The sequence below is a fragment of the Leuresthes tenuis genome, unplaced genomic scaffold (genome assembly GCF_036924035.1).
Source record: "Leuresthes tenuis unplaced genomic scaffold, fLeuTen1.0.hap1 SCAF_24, whole genome shotgun sequence".
In the NCBI taxonomy this organism is placed as follows: Eukaryota; Metazoa; Chordata; class Actinopteri; order Atheriniformes; family Atherinopsidae; genus Leuresthes; species Leuresthes tenuis.
In genome coordinates this window covers 5,490,445-5,509,511 of record NW_027325378.1, presented here as the reverse complement: position 1 = coordinate 5,509,511, position 19,067 = coordinate 5,490,445, and the positions used below count along the sequence as shown (strand labels likewise).

Genomic DNA, 19,067 nt, shown 5'->3' with positions numbered 1-19,067 from the left:
AGTGAAGGTTTGACAGAAGCTGTGACTTAGAATGATTCAATTCAATTCAATTCAATTTTATTTATATAGCGCCAGATTACAACAATGATGTGGAATTACACTGACATCTGGTGGAAGACATCAAAGCTTGCAGCGTACTAAAGGTAAATCATCCCATCTGTCAAGCTACAAAGTAACCTGTATCATATTCAATCCTCATTTTCCTTATTTGAGCAAAAACTATTGTAAGAAAAGTAACTATTGTGAAAAAAAGAAAAGAGTGTTGCAACAAAGAAGCAAAGGAAAATAGGTGGGATTTTCTGGTAAACCCATGATTAGAAACAAAATGGGCATTAAGAAAACATGGGACACCAGGCAAGACTAGAGGACCAGGATCAAGGGAACAAGGGAGTATATGAACTTACAGGTAAGGGTGATGACTAACCAATGACAGGTGTGAAACAATCAGCTAAGAGAAAACAGGTGTGGAGGGAAGCCAAAAACAGGAGGGAAAAAATAAACAGGCGCACAAAAACAGAATATTTAAAAATGCATGCAAAATAAAAACAGAAAGCCTTAATCATGACGCTGTTTCGCTGCATGTGCAACAATCTTCCTTCTACGGACTGCTGTAAGGGTTTAGAGCAGTCCCAGCACAGAGCCAGCCCTCAGTTTTATCCATCTTTTTATGTCACAGGAGAGCAACTTCAGCTGTGTTATAGCAGTATGTTCTGCAAAACGTACAGTAAAACGTGCAGTATAGATTCTGCAAACACCTTAAGGTTTCCATAAGTTCTTTAAACATTTAAAGAACATCTTTAAATGAGGTAGAACAGGAGGTCTGCAGTATGAATTGCTCTCAAAATGACAGTATAGCTTTTATTTTTCCATGTGCCACCCAAGCTATGTTACGAGGGCAGAGCAGAAAGCTCATAATGATCATTATTTCAAGAAGAATCATACAGGAATTGGCACTGGGCATTTGGGAGAAAAATGAATTGCATTGTTGCTCATCTCTGCAACATCTGTCTCCACCTCTCCATTATTCACACAGCGTTGCTCTCTCTTGTGGTTTGAGTTAGAGGTCATACTGCTGCGGGATTTCAACTCATGTATAACTTTTATCGGCTGACTGCTGCCAAAATCTGAGGCCGACCTTGACGAGCTACGATTGAACTGCCTTTTGCGGATGTGCGGTTCTCTGCTGAAGGTTGAACAACATGCTGATGAGAGGGAAGTCTGCGGGGAGCGCGTCTGACATCCCGCCCATTAAAACAGGTTTGATTAAAGGTTTTCAATATCATGTAGAAAGTCTGATGCAAAAGAAGACCAATTGGACAGGTTGTGAGTCGATATTTTATGAAATTTTCTTTCATGGCTTGTGCATGCTCTTGTACAAGGGCATTTAGAAAAATATGTCCTCATTAAAAGGAATTAATCACAACAGAGTTTCATGTTTTAAGCAATATATACACAGTGCTGTTGTGAATAAGACAGCATTTCATGTAAAAGGAGAACATCACCTTTAAATACTTTAAAAGATAGAAATGATCAATCAGTCATCAGTGAATTGATTATTTTTCTATCACATATAACTGAATAGTTAAGTTAAGTTTACGACAAGTTTTAGACATTTACCCTCAATCCACTTTGCCTCTATTAAAGAATGAGAATGCATCCTTAAGTGTCATTTGACTCCTTCATAACAAGGTTTCGGCAACTCTAGAATTGGACTGTGCAGTATTTTAAAAAAACTAAAATGTCTGAATTAAACTTCTTGAATTAATGTTAAAAAATACACAAAAAAAGGAAGATCTGCCTTGTAATAATCGAGAAAATTCTTTTTACAGAAAAAGCTGTTTTGCAGAAAAACAAGCCAAACAGTTTGCACATAAAAAAACACAGAGTTACAGCTCTAACAGCATAATAATTAATTAGGTAATAATTAGTTTTTCAGTCAGAAAAGAGCCTTACTTCTGCTAGCGTGCCTCCTTCATTATCATGCTGTCTATGTAGTAGTGTAGAAAATCAAGTAGAGTTTCCATTTACTGAACTCATATTTTCTAGAAGTGTTTCAGTCTTGCTCCTCTTCATAAACTTCATCTTGTGTAACTATAAGGGCTTTTCTTGGGTGCATCTACCGTCAGTCTCTGTCTGCAGGTGATCACTAATCTCTGACAGTCCTTAGCTTTACAAGAGAAGACAATTTCTGTAGTCACAAGTAGATGCTTTGCGTGGTCACACGCGTGGTTCTCCCATCTGATTTTCTCTGTGAATCTCGTTAAGGAGGACGTCTCTGTTGGAGACGTCAGATACTCCGCTGTCTGCAAACACAGAGCCAGGTGGGGATAAATACAGTGACACGTTACGTCTGAGTCTGATTAATGCACAGAAATGAAGATCAGATACTGCAGAACATACTGCTGCTGTTGGTAACGTCGCTGACGACAGATGAGCTACGAGAAGTGAAGTGGGGATCTGAGGTGGCTACCGTGGTGACTGACAGATTTCTGGTGTTTTTGGCGACTGTCCGACTCCATTCTGAAAATGAATAAATGTTCCTGTAAAAACATAGAGTAGGAAGGCTGCCCCCTCAAGTGTTCTACCCCTCTCCCACAGTCTAGTCTGTCTTGTTCAAGGATTCAAGGATTCAAGGTGTTTTATTTGTCATTTCAGCACATGTTAACATGAGATGGAACGAAATTTGTTTCCCTGGTTCCGGAGCAGCCCAAATGTACAAAAGTATAGAATAAAATAGAACTAGTAAACTAAGTATAAATAAAAATAAAAGACAATTACACAAGATAAAGAATACAAATATAACAGTACATAAACAGCTAAATATAAAAATGAAAATAGGATTTTTATTTTTTTTTTAAAAACAACAACAGCAGCAACAGTATGACACCATTTTAAGTGATGGATGGAAACAATTGTGCAACTGCAGTGTAAGATTGTGCAACACAACTCAGTGTGCAAATATTGCAATGTAGTATTGTCTGTGGTTATGTTTTTTTTTGTTTTTGTTTTTTTGTTTTTTTTTGGGGGGGGGGGGGGGCTGTAATGTTAGTGAAGGCAACCGTGGTAAGCATAGACATGGCAGTGATTGACACCTGTTTCAGACTCCTCCTTGCTCTGAGTCATTCTGGGAAGATCCAGAATAACCTGTTTTTTTTAATTACTGTCAGTGAATAGTGATGGTTTCAGCAGGTATGAAAAATGAAATTGTGCTCAAGGTGTCAAGTTTTACTTAAAGTTATAAGTGCAACAGTGGAGTTATTTCTTTTGAATAATTACAGTGACTGTGGTTTGGAGAACAATTCACCAGTTTTTATTTAAAAGGAATGGAAGCAGTTTGCTGTTGATCTTCTTTCACATGACAAATAGACGAATAAAACGCTGCAAGAGTAAGCATCCCTCTCACTAATATGGTCTTAATCCAATTTCCTACCACTTTGCCCTACCTCTTTTTTTCCGAGATAAAGTGCCCCTTTTAAGGTCATGGATTAGCCATCTAATTGGCCTCCTAAAGCCATGACTGAAGAGGTAGATGGCTGGGTTCTAGCAGCATCCATTTTAAGATGAGCCTGTCATGCACAAATACAGGTCTAATTTTTAAATGACTTGCTCCCACTAACTACGACCTCAAGGCATGATGAGGAATCTTCTGGTACTCCCACCTGAACTAACAGCTTTTTGCTTTCAAGATATGCTGAACAATTTCATCATTGTAGAAATGATTTTTTATGGAACAGCCGTAGATCTGATCGAATGTGAAACCCTGACATATCAATGTTGAAAGCCTTTTTCTTATTTCTTTCCACTGTATTTTACCTTGTATCAGGTTACACTGTGAACATCTTTGTGCATGTTCATTGTGATTCTTGATATGAATTCAGCTACTTTCGTAGACTGGAATCTTCATTGCTTTATTCAAGCCTCCACTTGACTGTACTTTTGCAAATCTGCACCATTAAAATTAAGTTTCCACCTTTGGCTTGCAGTAATTCTATAAATGTTCAGGCAACTGCTACTGGATTAGTTTTGCGCACAAGAAACTTGATTCGAAAGCAAGTTTTAAAGTTTTATGTTGTGTTTTATATATGACTTTTATGTGGTATTGTGTTTATTCTTCAGAGTAGACATCAGTGAGGATGAAAGCCTCTGTAATATGTGTATCTGTATTATGTTTCAGTTCTGACCTCAAGAAGGAGCATTCATGTGGAACAAATTGCATAAAATCAGCCTTTCGCACCCAGATCGCAGCCAAGGCCACTGATCAAACTACAATAACTAGTAACTAATAAGTTTCAAACTAATTATTGAAGGGAAATTAACACATTTAGGTAACTAACCCGAGTTCTCAGCCAGTCGCAGTTTTCCAAAACAGAGGTAGGTCCTCCACTGCCTGCGGACATTCTCCTTTATGGCACAGTGGAAAACAAAGACAAAAAAACCTACACAAGACAATCAAAACAGTGAGACAGAAGCTTGTGAGTAAAATTAATAAATGCTTCACTTTAATAATCTAATGACTGTGTTTCTGCCTTATTTTGGGGTCTAAATAAGTGCATTTAAACACATCTCACCTTGCAGAGAGTTAAAAATGGAGAAAAGATAAACAAAAGGTAAGTAGAGGGGCCCCCAGGCAAACAGAGCGAACCCCCAGGTAAGTCCAAGCAGGATGACGAGACCGGCCATGCTGCGCAGGTCAGTCATCATCCCTCTGTTAGGAGACTGGTTCTGAGGGTTCTGCCTCTTGATCCGAGACAGCTGGACCATGACAACGATGAAGACTAGCAGGCACAGAGTAAAGATCAGGAGGAAGTAGGCAACCACGCCCACGTAGAAGGCAATGTCATTACGCAGCCAGCAGCTAGGGGGGTGACATGTAAAGACACAGAAAAGATGAAAATGTAATACGAAAAGAAAAGACTCAATATACTAATCTGATTAAATCATTTAATTTCATGTGGTGGGCTATGACCAAGTTAATGTGTGACACCAAGCCTTTTCAAGTGGTTGTTAAGGTGGCTGAAAGAAGTCACATGACTTTCCGTGAATGCCTTTCCACAAGAGATATCTTTACTTGCCATTGTGGAATGTAAAACTTGTATTAGTGCGTGTACATCCAAATTAGTGACATTCATTCTTCCCTTTCTAATCAAGTGAGAAAACCCAGACTCTGAATGCTTCAGCACCAAGGACAGCGACACAAATACATATTTGTATTTATTTTTCCAGATTGTCACCCCGTAATGGTCAAACACTGAAATGTCAAGACTAATGACCGAAGAAATGCTCAAATTTATCACGATATTACGGACGGACGGACGGACAAACAGACAGACAGATAGATAGATAGATAGATAGATAGATAGATAGATTTGTGAGTAGCTTACAAGTCATCTGAAGTGCCATTTGTGTATTTTCCATATGTTACCAGACCATAGTTGTTTTTGTCCACTGATATCACAACAATCACCACAATAAGAGGAATCCCTGCAAACAACAAAAGTTGTCAAAAATTGGTACGAATAAATATTCAACTTTTGTTTTTGAACATTTTTGAAGGTTCCTACCCCAGCCTATCAGTGTGAACTTCAGCATGTATCTGCTCAGGTAGGGTGTGAACACACGCACAATGCTCAGGTACATGTGTAGGGCCTCAAGCCCAGCCCAGGTGAATGACGTCAGTAAAAAGTAGTGCAGGAAGAAAGCTGTGCTGATGCACAGGCCGACAGCATTATTGAGTGACAGCCAGCCATCGAGCAAGAAGACCAGGTTGAGGAAGAAAAGGGACATGCAGAGCTGGACCAAGATCTTGGCTGGAATATCGCGGAGCAGTTTTCTGCAAATTTAAATTAATTTAAATTACATTTATTCATTTGAATGACAACTAAACTAAATACTAATTCTTGCAGTTTTGAATGTGTAAATCTGCAGTTTGCACATTTTGTTTAAGTTTAACATTCAAAGTTAGCTATTCATTATTATCATAGGTCAGGTATTCTAGATGGGGTTAACAGTTGAAATTCTTACTCAAATGAGAGATACGTCAGCAAGGTGACAGCTAGAAAAATAGCTGAGATTCCACAGCCGATGTAGGTGATGAAAGTAAGAATTTGTGCCTGCTCGCGGTCAATGATTCCCTCTCTGGACAAGTCCTGTGTGAAAAAAAAGAGCAAACAGCATAAAAACAACATTAGATCACTTCTGTTGTTACTTACTTTTATTCATTTTGATCACACTGACACTGACCAGCAGTATTGCAAAGGATGTGAGATGGCTACAGCTGCAGGTCGTATACTCAGGGGTTGCAATGACAACAAAGCAGCCGTCAGACCTCCATCCTCCTCCACCACCTAAACAACAGAAACTCCACACGTTGGAAAATACCGGGGCCAACTTAGCTCCTAATAAAACAACAGACATGTATGTACTCACTATTCAAAGAGAAGTCCCAGAATACACAAGCTGTGTTGTTTGCCTATAAACCAGAGGAGTGGCAAAAATGTAAGAAAAGCATAACTTTTTATTAAATAGGTGCCATTTTTTCCTGTTATCTTAATCAAAATTAGTCTTACTGCGAGTTCACATTTTATGGAGTTTATAGTCGATAGCAACAATAAACACTCACTTGTATGGGGTTGATGTTTCTGATAGTAAACTCAATGTTTTCTTTCAGGTTGCTGATCGACAGATTGGCCACACTGGAGCCCAGAACTGGACTGACAACAGTTTGGTCATCTAAAGATTCATCCTGAAAAATAGACTCTTATTGCTCAAAAGGATAGCACATATAACATCATTTGTCAAAGATGTAACATCTGCTGAACCATGACCTGGTCTGAAATTAAACTCAGTTGACAATGACACTTTTAAGTCATTAAATTAATCAGGGAGTGAACCCGAAGCAGCACTGTAAATGTACCTGGAAGAAGGAGTTTTTTGAGTAAAACGTGAACTGGACTCTGTTGGCTTGCTGCTGCTCCTCGGGGCTTAGCCCTGATGTGATGGAAGAAGGCAAGTACACAGAGCCCAGAGCAGACCCTGACCTCTTGGACCTGGAACTGCTGACAGCACGGAGCTAGAACAAAAAATAAATAAATCAGAAAATACATAAACAAATTCATGAAAAACAGACTGATTAGTCTGACTGTCCAGCTAGTGTTTTATTAACCTGTTTGCTAACTCCCTGGCAGAAGTGTCTCATAAAATGCAATAAGATTATGACCTATTTCCTTATAAATCATATTTTGATATAGGCAAGAAGAAGAGTATTACTCAAATGTTCTAAGCTTCCAAAATCTTAAATACACTCTCCTAACTGTAGAATAACTATTAAGATGTGCTTAATCTTCTTTTCCACTTGTAAGCTAACTTAATTAATGCATATGGCTACTATACTGTATTGACACGAACAACAAAATGCCAACAGATAGATCCCACCACAAAAAGTTGAGGTTTGTGGCCATTTTCCCGTTTTTTTTCTCCCCACTGCCGAGTGCTTTCTCAGTGGGAACTGTTATCTTTGTAAAGCACCTTGAGATGGCTTTCTCTTTTAAGTTGTACATAAAACTGAACTAAATTGAACTTAGCTAACTTTGAAAGCTACACCAATTAGCCTCTTTGCTAGCTCTCTGGCAGAAGGTGCCATCGCTCTGAAATCCAGCTCAAAAGTTTGAAATTTAAACACACCCAGGGCAAATTCCAGAGCATAAAAAATAGAAGTAAATAATGGTACTCTTATATGGTTTACCTGGACATTATCAGTTTCAAAAATGTCCACATCAGTTGCTGGAAAGTCTGTTCCATCCACAATCCTGACTGCCAGAACCATTGCCGCCGTGGACATGATGGCTCTGTCTCCTGTGACGGAGAGCTTAACACCAAGGTTATCCACCAACTGAATCAGCCTGTCACCAGGAAATACAGTGTAGACATTACGGAAAGTAAATCACAATATTCATGTTCGTGTTTTTTTGAGGGGATTGTGAGTAGAACCTGTTAGCAGATGCAGAGAGAGCTGATGAGTCTCCGTCTATTAGGTTGCTGATGACACTGATGACCTTTTTCCCCAGTGACTGAGAGACAGAAGGGCCATCCAGTAGTTTCTCTAGGTTCTCAACAAACTGAGACACCTGAAAAATCCACCAAATTACAGAAGTATACATCAAAACTATGTATAAACTGTTAACTCATATGTGAAACTGTTTCAGGTCATTAGTAGTTTCACCTGAGATGAATTGAGCTGAGATGTATCTTGTGTTTGATCCAACAGCTCATTAGCTTGTCCCTCCTTTTCTTCATTGCTTGTAGTAGTCTTTACAGTGGTTGTGGAAACGGTTTCAGCACCTTCATAGGAAGCGCAGCCAGTCAACAACTGAGACATTTCAATGTATATCTCTTTGTTTCACCAAACCTTTACTTACCTGTCTTTGCTATGGTTGTAGTGGTTGTTGTTTTGACGGTGGTGGTTGTTGTAGAAGTTAACGAAACTAGATTGTCTGTGCTTTCCACGGCTGAAGTGCTTTTGGCTGAAGTTGTAGCAGTAACGGGGGATGCATTAGATGTTGGTGTTAAGTTGACCCCTGATATTTTGGTTGTTTGAGTGCTGCCTGCAGCTGTGGTGGAGCTTGTATTGTTGTTGTTGTTGACTGTTGTCATGATAGCCACACTCACTGCAGTGTTGTTTGCAGTCTGGTTTTTCATTGGAGCTTCTGTGTGTGTTGTTGCAGTGTACACTGTTGTGTAATTGTTGCCAGCTGTAGTTGTATTGTTTACTGTTGTGTAGTTGTTGCCCTCTGCAATAACAGTATTTATTGTTGTATAATTATTGCTGGATGTCATTACATTGTCCACTGTGTAATTGTTGCCCTCTGTGGTAACATTCTTTATTGTTGTGTAATTATTGCTGGATGTCGTTGCAGTGTTCACTGTTGTGTCGTTGTTGCTGGGTGTCGTTGCAGTGCTCACTGTTTTGTAATTGTTGCCCTCTGTGGTAACATTGTTTTTCACTGTGTAATTATTGCTGGATGTTGTTAAATTGTCCACTGTTGTGTAATTGTTGCTCTCTGTAGTTGTATTGTATACTGTTGTGTAGTTGATCCTGGGTGTTGTTGCATTGTTCACTGTTGTGTAATTGTTGCCCTCTGTAGTTGCCTTGTATTCTGTTGTGTAGTTGTTACTGGGTGTTGTGGCAGTGCTCACTGCTGTGTAATTGTTGCCCTCTGTGGTAAAATTGTTCATCGTTGTGTAATTGTTGCTGGATGCCGTTACATTTTTCACTGTTGTGTAATTGTTGCCCTCTGTGGTAACATTCTTTATTGTTGTGTAATTATTGCTGGGTGTCGTTGCAGTGTTCACTGTTGTGTCGTTGTTGCTGGGTGTCGTTGCAGTGCTCACTGTTGTGTCGTTGTTGCTGGGTGTTGTGGCAGTGCTCACTGTTGTGTAATTGTTGCCCTCTGTGGTAACGTTTTTTTTCGTTGTATAATTATTGCTGGATGTCATTAAATTGTCCACTGTTGTGTAATTGTTGCCCTCTGTAGTTGCATTGTATTCTGTTGTGTAGTTGTTACTGGGTGTTGTGGCAGTGTTCACTGCTGTGTAATTGTTGCCCTCTGTGGTAACATTGTTTATCGTTGTGTAGTTGATGCTGGGTGTTGTGGCATTGTTCACTGTTGTGTAGTTGTTGCTGGGTGTTATTGCATTGTTCTCTGTTGTGTAATTGTTGCCCTCTGTGGTAACATTCTTTATTATTGTATAATTATTGCTGGGTGTCGTTAAATTTTCCACTGTTGTGTAATTGTTGGCCTCTGTAGTTCCATTGTATTCTGTTGTGTAGTTGTTACTGGGTGTTGTTTTAGTGCTCACTGCTGTGTAATTGTTGCCCTCTGTGGTAACATTGTTTATCGTTGTGTAGTTGATGCTGGGTGTTATTGCATTGTTCACTGTTGTGTAATTGTTACCCTCTGTGTTAACATTGTTTATCGTTGTGTAATTATTGCTTGATGTGGTTACATTGTTCACTGTGTAATTGTTGCCTTCAGTGGTAACATTGTTTATTGTTATGTAATTATTGCTGGGTGTCGTTGTAGTGTTCACTGCTGTGTAGTTGATCCTGGGTGTTGTTGCATTGTTCACTGTTGTGTAATTGTTGCCCTCTGTGGTAACATTCTTTATTGTTGTGTAATTATTGCTGGGTGTCGTTGCAGTGCTCACTGTTGTGTAGTTGTTATTGGGTGTTGTGGCAGTGTTCACTGCTGTGTAATTGTTGCCCTCTGTGGTAACATTGTTTATCGTTGTGTAGTTGATGCTGGGTGTTGTGGCATTGTTCACTGTTGTGTAGTTGTTGCTGGGTGTTATTGCATTGTTCTCTGTTGTATAATTGTTGCCCTCTGTGGTAACATTCTTTATTATTGTATAATTATTGCTGGGTGTCGTTAAATTTTCCACTGTTGTGTAATTGTTGGCCTCTGTAGTTCCATTGTATTCTGTTGTGTAGTTGTTACTGGGTGTTGTTTTAGTGCTCACTGCTGTGTAATTGTTGCCCTCTGTGGTAACATTGTTTATCGTTGTGTAGTTGATGCTGGGTGTGGTTACATTGTTCACTGTGTAATTGTTGCCTTCAGTGGTAACATTGTTTATTGTTATGTAATTATTGCTGGGTGTCGTTGTAGTGCTCACTGCTGTGTAGTTGATCCTGGGTGTTGTTGCATTGTTCACTGTTGTGTAATTGTTGCCCTCTGTGGTAACATTCTTTATTGTTGTGTAATTATTGCTGGGTGTCGTTGCAGTGCTCACTGTTGTGTCGTTGTTGCTGGGTGTTGTGGCAGTGCTCACTGTTGTGTAATTGTTGCCCTCTGTGGTAACGTTTTTTTTCGTTGTGTAATTATTGCTGGATGTCATTAAATTGTCCACTGTTGTGTAATTGTTGCCCTCTGTAGTTGCATTGTATTCTGTTGTGTAGTTGTTACTGGGTGTTGTGGCAGTGTTCATTGCTGTGTAATTGTTGCCCTCTGTGGTAACATTGTTTATCGTTGTGTAGTTGATGCTGGGTGTTGTGGCATTGTTCACTGTTGTGTAGTTGTTGCTGGGTGTTATTGCATTGTTCTCTGTTGTGTAATTGTTGCCCTCTGTGGTAACATTCTTTATTATTGTATAATTATTGCTGGGTGTCGTTAAATTTTCCACTGTTGTGTAATTGTTGGCCTCTGTAGTTCCATTGTATTCTGTTGTGTAGTTGTTACTGGGTGTTGTTTTAGTGCTCACTGCTGTGTAATTGTTGCCCTCTGTGGTAACATTGTTTATCGTTGTGTAGTTGATGCTGGGTGTGGTTACATTGTTCACTGTGTAATTGTTGCCTTCAGTGGTAACATTGTTTATTGTTATGTAATTATTGCTGGGTGTCGTTGTAGTGCTCACTGCTGTGTAGTTGATCCTGGGTGTTGTTGCATTGTTCACTGTTGTGTAATTGTTGCCCTCTGTGGTAACATTCTTTATTGTTGTGTAATTATTGCTGGGTGTCGTTGCAGTGCTCACTGTTGTGTCGTTGTTGCTGGGTGTTGTGGCAGTGCTCACTGTTGTGTAATTGTTGCCCTCTGTGGTAACGTTTTTTTTCGTTGTGTAATTATTGCTGGATGTCATTAAATTGTCCACTGTTGTGTAATTGTTGCCCTCTGTAGTTGCATTGTATTCTGTTGTGTAGTTGTTACTGGGTGTTGTGGCAGTGTTCACTGCTGTGTAATTGTTGCCCTCTGTGGTAACATTGTTTATCGTTGTGTAGTTGATGCTGGGTGTTGTGGCATTGTTCACTGTTGTGTAGTTGTTGCTGGGTGTTATTGCATTGTTCTCTGTTGTGTAATTGTTGCCCTCTGTGGTAACATTCTTTATTATTGTATAATTATTGCTGGGTGTCGTTAAATTTTCCACTGTTGTGTAATTGTTGGCCTCTGTAGTTCCATTGTATTCTGTTGTGTAGTTGTTACTGGGTGTTGTTTTAGTGCTCACTGCTGTGTAATTGTTGCCCTCTATGGTAACATTGTTTATCGTTGTGTAGTTGATGCTGGGTGTTATTGCATTGTTCACTGTTGTGTAATTGTTACCCTCTGTGTTAACATTGTTTATTGTTGTGTAATTATTGCTTGATGTGGTTACATTGTTCACTGTGTAATTGTTGCCTTCAGTGGTAACATTGTTTATTGTTATGTAATTATTGCTGGGTGTCGTTGTAGTGCTCACTGCTGTGTAGTTGATCCTGGGTGTTGTTGCATTGTTCACTGTTGTGTAATTGTTGCCCTCTGTGCTAACATTCTTTATTGTTGTGTAATTATTGCTGGGTGTCGTTGCAGTGTTCACTGTTGTGTCGTTGTTGCTGGGTGTCGTTGCAGTGCTCACTGTTGTGTCGTTGTTGCTGGGTGTTGTGGCAGTGCTCACTGTTGTGTAATTGTTGCCCTCTGTGGTAACGTTGTTTAGAGTTGTGTAATTATTGCTGGATGTCGTTACATTGTTCACTGTGTAATTGTTGCCCTCTGTGGTAACATTCTTTATTGTTGTGTAATTATTGCTGGGTGTCGTTGTAGTGCTCACTGCTGTGTAGTTGATCCTGGGTGTTGTTGCATTGTTCACTGTTGTGTAATTGTTGCCCTCTGTGGTAACATTCTTTATTGTTGTGTAATTATTGCTGGGTGTCGTTGCAGTGTTCACTGTTGTGTCGTTGTTGCTGGGTGTCGTGGCAGTGCTCACTGTTGTGTCGTTGTTGCTGGGTGTTGTGGCAGTGCTCACTGTTGTGTAATTGTTGCCCTCTGTGGTAACGTTTTTTTTCGTTGTGTAATTATTGCTGAATGTCGTTAAATTGTCCACTGTTGTGTAATTGTTGCCCTCTGTAGTTGCATTGTATTCTGTTGTGTAGTTGTTACTGGGTGTTGTGGCAGTGTTCACTGCTGTGTAATTGTTGCCCTCTGTGGTAACATTGTTTATCGTTGTGTAGTTGATGCTGGGTGTTGTGGCATTGTTCACTGTTGTGTAGTTGTTGCTGGGTGTTATTGCATTGTTCTCTGTTGTGTAATTGTTGCCCTCTGTGGTAACATTCTTTATTATTGTATAATTATTGCTGGGTGTCGTTAAATTTTCCACTGTTGTGTAATTGTTGGCCTCTGTAGTTCCATTGTATTCTGTTGTGTAGTTGTTACTGGGTGTTGTTTTAGTGCTCACTGCTGTGTAATTGTTGCCCTCTGTGGTAACATTGTTTATCGTTGTGTAGTTGATGCTGGGTGTTATTGCATTGTTCACTGTTGTGTAATTGTTGCCCTCTGTGGTAACATTGTTTAGAGTTGTGTAATTATTGCTGGATGTCGTTGTAGTGCTCACTGCTGTGTAGTTGATCCTGGGTGTTGTTGCATTGTTCACTGTTGTGTAATTGTTGCCCTCTGTAGTTGCATTGTATACTGTTGTGTAGTTCGTATTGGGTTTTGTGGCAGTGCTCACTGTTGTGTAATTGTTGCCCTCCTTGGTAACATTGTTTATTGTTGTGTAGTTGTTACTAGTTGATGTGGCTGTTGTGTAATTATTGATGGATGTCACTGCAGTGCTCACTGTTGTGTAGTTGTTATTGGGTGTTTTTGTAATGTACACTGTTGTGTAGTTGTTGCTGGGAGTTGTTGCATTGTCCACTGTGTAACTGTTGTCCTCTGTGGTAACATTGTTTATTGTTATGTAATTATTGCTGGGTGTCGTTGCAGTGCTCACTGTTGTGTAGTTGTCATTTACTGTTTTTGTATTGTATACTGTTGTGTAGTTGTTGCTAGGTACCTTTGCACTCTTTTCTGTTGTGTCATTGTTGCCAGCTGTAGTTGTATTGTATACTGTTGTGTAATCATTGTCAGCTGAAGTTATGTTAGATGCATCTGTATAATCCGGAGGAGAGGTGAATGTGCTACTTCTTGTGTTAATTGTGAGTGAACTGTTGTGTAGTGTGATATTTTTTGCTGTGGTTCTATCATACACTGCTGTGCCAATGTTATTGGCTGTTGTGTGACTGCTGGCACCTGCGGTCACGTTGTATATTTCGTGACTTGGAGACAATGTTGTTGTGTTAACTGAATCTGTTCTACCAGTTGTAGTGTTCTGTAATGGCAGGGTCTTGGCAGCAGATTTAATGCTGTGAATTGACGAGTTATTATTTGGCAGTTTTGGAGCTGCTGTGTCAGTTGAGGATTGTATTGTCCTTACTGTGTCAGGCCATGGAGGGCAGCTGTCAGTCTCATTTTCCTTACTGTGCAAGAACAAAGTAAAAGTAAAATCATTTCAATAGGAAATTTAAATTTACATTAAAAGAAAATTAAATGTATATTCAAATCTCTTCCAAAAATTTTTTCCAGATACATCAACGTCAATTCACATGTATGACATGTTTTAATTTCTTATTTGAAAAAAATACATAGATCAATGAATAGATAGATATTTAAATCACAGTGTTATCTATCATTCCTCCTACAGTGTGTAGAGACTAGCCGCCACTTTGCTTTGCAATTGCCATTTTTCCTCATTCTGATGAAAATGACTCTTCATCTTATGTTTCTCTTATGTCCCATCAAACGTAGTGTAAACCAGAAAATGTTTCCAACTAAAACTTTGGGCTGTATCCAACATCTACATATAAAATAACTAGCTTAGGACTTATTTAGCCAAAATGTGGCATTAAGACTTGAGTGTTTTTTTGCTATCAGAAATTACCTGTTTACACCTGTGATTTGCTGCTGTGTTATCATAGTAACTGCTCCTTCAAGTCAGCACATCTCTGTGGGAAGGTATCACATTGCAAATGTGACTGCAGCTGAAGTGTTTTTTACTCTTTTTAATTTATCTCTGTGTTGCAGCTCAGGCGTGCTCCTCAAACAGAAATCCAGCAGAGAGTCAGCAGTCTTATTTGGCCATTATTTAGCTAGCAGTGGAAACACAAACCGCAAACAAACACAAATACCTGACAGATGGAATGATTAAGCTTCTTGCTAAAACACTTTTTGCTGATATACAGCTTTAATTACTAGAGATGTTCTCAGAGTGAATAAAATATAATAACATATTTTTTTGCATATTGCATACTTCATCAAGTGCATACTGCTAATAATTTGATATGTAGGTTTTGGATACAGCCCAAAGTTTTAGTTGGAAAATCTACAAGAATCTTTCTGGTTTACACTACTTTTGATGGGACAAGGACCTAAGAGAAATATAAGTAAGTTGCACCATTTAAAAAGAGTAACAACTCCTCTTGTAAAACAATATAAATAAAAAAAAAAATCCAGGTTCCACCAGTATAAATGAAAGGATCCCCATAAAGGTCTAGGGACCTTAGGGTCCAGTTGATTTGATACCCACAAGTAAAAAATGTGTTATTAGTTAGATTCAGTCCTTCTAATCGGTGTACTTGGTAAAAATACTGCTCAAAATCATATTAGGCCTTGAATGGAAAAAAAACAACAATAATTTAAACTTGGAAAATTGCTCACCATTTAATCCTGGAGGACCTGTTCGACTGACAGATGTCGTCCAGAGATGATGTAGACGTGCATCTCACAAAGCTGCCACTAGAGGGCAACACATCCGCACACAGATTTCGACCTAAGTGGACAAAAGTAAATAGTGTGCGTGTGTGGATATTTGCTCTTCCTGGATTGTAGTCACTGTGTGTGTTTACTCTTGTTAGTGTTTTGCATGTATGTAAAGATATGTGTGTTTTCATGTCTGCACAAAGTCAAACTTTTCTTTCAAGTTCAGGTGCACTTTGCATGTCTGCAAGACACAGTTACAGTGTACATGTTAACAATCGTGACTGGGAGGATGTGTGTAAAGGCTCAATCCATAAAGAAGATGTAAACTAGATTCAGACACACCACTAGAAATTCACATGTGCCTAAAATTTAATTCCCTATGGTATAAAAACAACACTGAGTGCTCTGCACTCTTTTATAGTGGAGCCATGATGTCATGGAATTTGAATTTGAATTTGTATACATTGCACCAAAAACTGTCTATATTGTTCAGTGTGAATGGTGCCTTAACAAATGTGCAAGTTACCTACCTCTTTTAAACTTTTTAAACTTGTGCTGCCTTCAGAGGTTCACCAACATCCACTACTGGCTTACAGCCTTGTCCTGTTTACAGAGGGTTCTCTGGATTCTTTGAATTTTTTTAGCTCAGTCGATTAACTTTCCAAATTCTTTGCAATTCTATTTGCAAAAGCATGATTCTTTGACTGTTTTATTATTTGTCCACACACGGAGAAATTCATTTCTGTACGCAAAGGTACAGTTTTCAGAAAATAACCTTTGATGGCTTGAGATTGTCCCTCAGATCATTAATGTGAAAACTTATGTTAAAGATACAAAATGCTCACTGAGAACTCAGGGTAGCATTCCTTTGTGGCGTTTTCTTGTTCTTCCTGTTCTTATGTGTCTTTCTCTAGATTTCTCCCACAGTCCCAAACATGCATGTTAGGTTGCCTCAAATGAATACATTTCCATACAGAAATGTTCTATTAGATGGTAAACTAGGAGCAAAAGGTGCTGATTTTTAAGGTACAGAGCTTGTACCCTGCCTCTGAAACACTTTTTGGGACCACCTTGACTCTCACAGAGTAGTAAATCTCTCCACATGTTTACTTCTGAAAGTTTCTTGGATGTTCTTGTCCTACCGAGTCATGTTACTGTCTTGTTAAAAAAAACAAAGAACCTGGTTAGTTGTTGGGAGTTTCCCTCACTGCATTTCCATAATATTGGAAAAAATCCTGCAAATAGATGGAGGATATCACACCTCTGTGTGTGGACGTGCTTTTCATTTATAATATGAGAAAGATTTCATTCAACAGGAAAAACTCCATTATAACTAGTACCGAGGACAACAGAAAGGTAGAACTGTATAGCTTAAATCTGTTATATCTGACACTTTTGTCTCTCAGTGAAAATTACATTAATTTGTGGCTCTAGCTGATACATATTGAACTGAGTGCGTGCTCACCGACTCTCTCCACCTCTCCTGTGATTCTTGGTTCCATTTCTTCTTTAGCTTCCTGCAGTGCAGACTCTCCGACAGACTGCAGATCGCATGCTGAGATGGCACGGTTGAGCTCCAGCAGTACACTGCAGTTTGTTTGGCTGGAAATAACAGTAATCATATGAGTGTCAGGCATAATCTGGCAAATGAGTACAGAAAAAGTTACTGACTGGCTGTTACCTTATGTTATCAGCATGCTTTTCGTTGCAGGTGACTTCTACGACCTGCAAAGATAAAGAAAAGTTACAGCCGCCTGTCTGCTTTACAGGAAGAATTTAATTCTGAAAAGTTCAAGGGTGTTATGAGGTTGTGGAAAAAAGGCTGACCTCAAGTTGTCCGCCATCCTGACAGAAGTCTGTAAAGCTTGTAACTCTGTGTGCTGCATCACCAGAGTTGTCATTCTGACAAGCAAACGCTTGTGACACCTGAGTGAAAGATGGAGAGACAGAAGCAGACAGATGCTGATACTGCATGATGGAAGTCATTCAGTTTCAGCAGAAGGAGAGTGGAAGATGTTGTTTGGTTTGTTGATTTGTATAAAAAGTGGAACTATGGTGTTCTTTCTTGCTCTCGTAGCAAGACTCCAGTTAGAAACCTGACATGTCCCTACATTCTGGCTTTGAGCCAAATAATAACATTTATTGCTCTATTTCCCATCCGTGCATGACTCCAGATTTTTCCTCTTTTATTGAACTTTGTGCTGCAATAAAAGGAAAGAATTTGAGCCCTACAGTGTTTTCTTTTCTGTAGAGTTATTCAGCTCTTAATCAAACCAAATTCAAAAAAGAAATACTTATTTTCCCAATAGTCTGAGTCGTCTACTGTAAAGCAGCTTTGCGTGCTAGTGAGCTCAGCTGTGGCACGCAATGCCACATCCTCAAACCACATTAAAATCACTCTCTAAAAAGTTGGCTTCCTCAACAGTGAAGCTTAGAAAAGGGCTGTATCTGTGTTGAAATGAACAAAGCTCTTTGAAACAGCAGCACACTGAAAATAATAAAGTACATCTAATTGGTTGTTGTTGATCAGTCCAATGATTTGTGAAAATCTACTTTAATTAAAATCTGTCAACAATATGAGACAATTTCAAATATATATTTACTAGTTACAAACGAGATGATATATAGACAAGATTCAAGGTCAAAACAATTCGCTGGTATCTCAAAATGTTGCTTTTTGTGTCTAACTCTAGTGTCTAAAAAGCTGGACTATCTTTCCTCTTCTCTGCATAAACTGGTTTCCACAGATTAAAAATTAGCCGCATGGTGACACTTCTCGACCTCTGTTACACGTTTTTTTTTAACAAATAATTGTTATTGGCTTTTTTTCTCTACAATAACACACAGATGCGCATATTAGGGACAATGTGAGGGTTCAGCGTGTTTCCCAAGGACACTTTTCATCTTTCAGTTGGAAGTTGACCATCTGAGTCAACCCGCATCTATAGTACTTTTAACTGTGATGCCTAATACAGGAACTCAAAAGGTAACTTTTTTTCTTTTTGTCTTTTATCCTACTCTAATATCCAGGAGCATAGGTTGAGAAGAAGCAATGAAAGTTCAACATATGCTGTATTTTGGACGGGGATTTTATGCATCCCCATCTTTGATATTGACGACATTGTGAAACATTTAATAAACACCAATGGCCCTAATACAACAACTGATTGTTTGATTTTCTTTCTAAGTATTTCAAACTTTCAGGAATGGTGTTGTCATTTGCTCCATTTGACCTGGTCGCTCACACAACAGCAACACTGATAATGATTAATGAGCTTGCCATACAGCTCTGGAGTTACGAGAAGTTTTGGTGTTGACAACTGTTTGTCATGATTTCTGCTTTGACAGCAAAAAAAAGAAATATTACCTCAAATATAAGTCAGATATTTGAGTTTCTTCATTATCAAACAGACACAAAAGTTACAACTGAGTGAGAAGAAGTCAGTTACTGCATGTATTTTTTTTAGTCTAATTTTGCTGCCAGTTCATTTACTGTTATACTAAGAGTCTCATGAATTTGCATATCTGTAGAGC

General features: G+C 38.9%; 1 protein-coding gene across 1 annotated transcript; it reads right to left on the bottom strand.

Annotated features, from left to right (window-relative positions):
- Positions 1-1,594: 1,594 nt before the first annotated feature.
- Positions 1,595-17,377, bottom strand: adgrg2a (adhesion G protein-coupled receptor G2a). The gene is made up of 18 exons (XM_072379070.1): positions 17,361-17,377; positions 16,999-17,135; positions 15,492-15,603; positions 8,415-14,254; positions 8,219-8,337; positions 7,987-8,123; positions 7,742-7,898; positions 6,914-7,069; positions 6,620-6,742; positions 6,427-6,469; positions 6,241-6,344; positions 6,022-6,146; positions 5,562-5,830; positions 5,382-5,481; positions 4,569-4,855; positions 4,335-4,436; positions 2,389-2,520; positions 1,595-2,303 (listed from the first exon to the last, which is right to left on the bottom strand). Exons 1-18 carry the CDS (start codon positions 17,375-17,377, stop codon positions 2,218-2,220), a joined length of 8,046 nt encoding a protein of 2,681 aa, XP_072235171.1. The 3' UTR covers positions 1,595-2,217.
- Between the last annotated feature and the right edge of the window lie 1,690 nt (positions 17,378-19,067).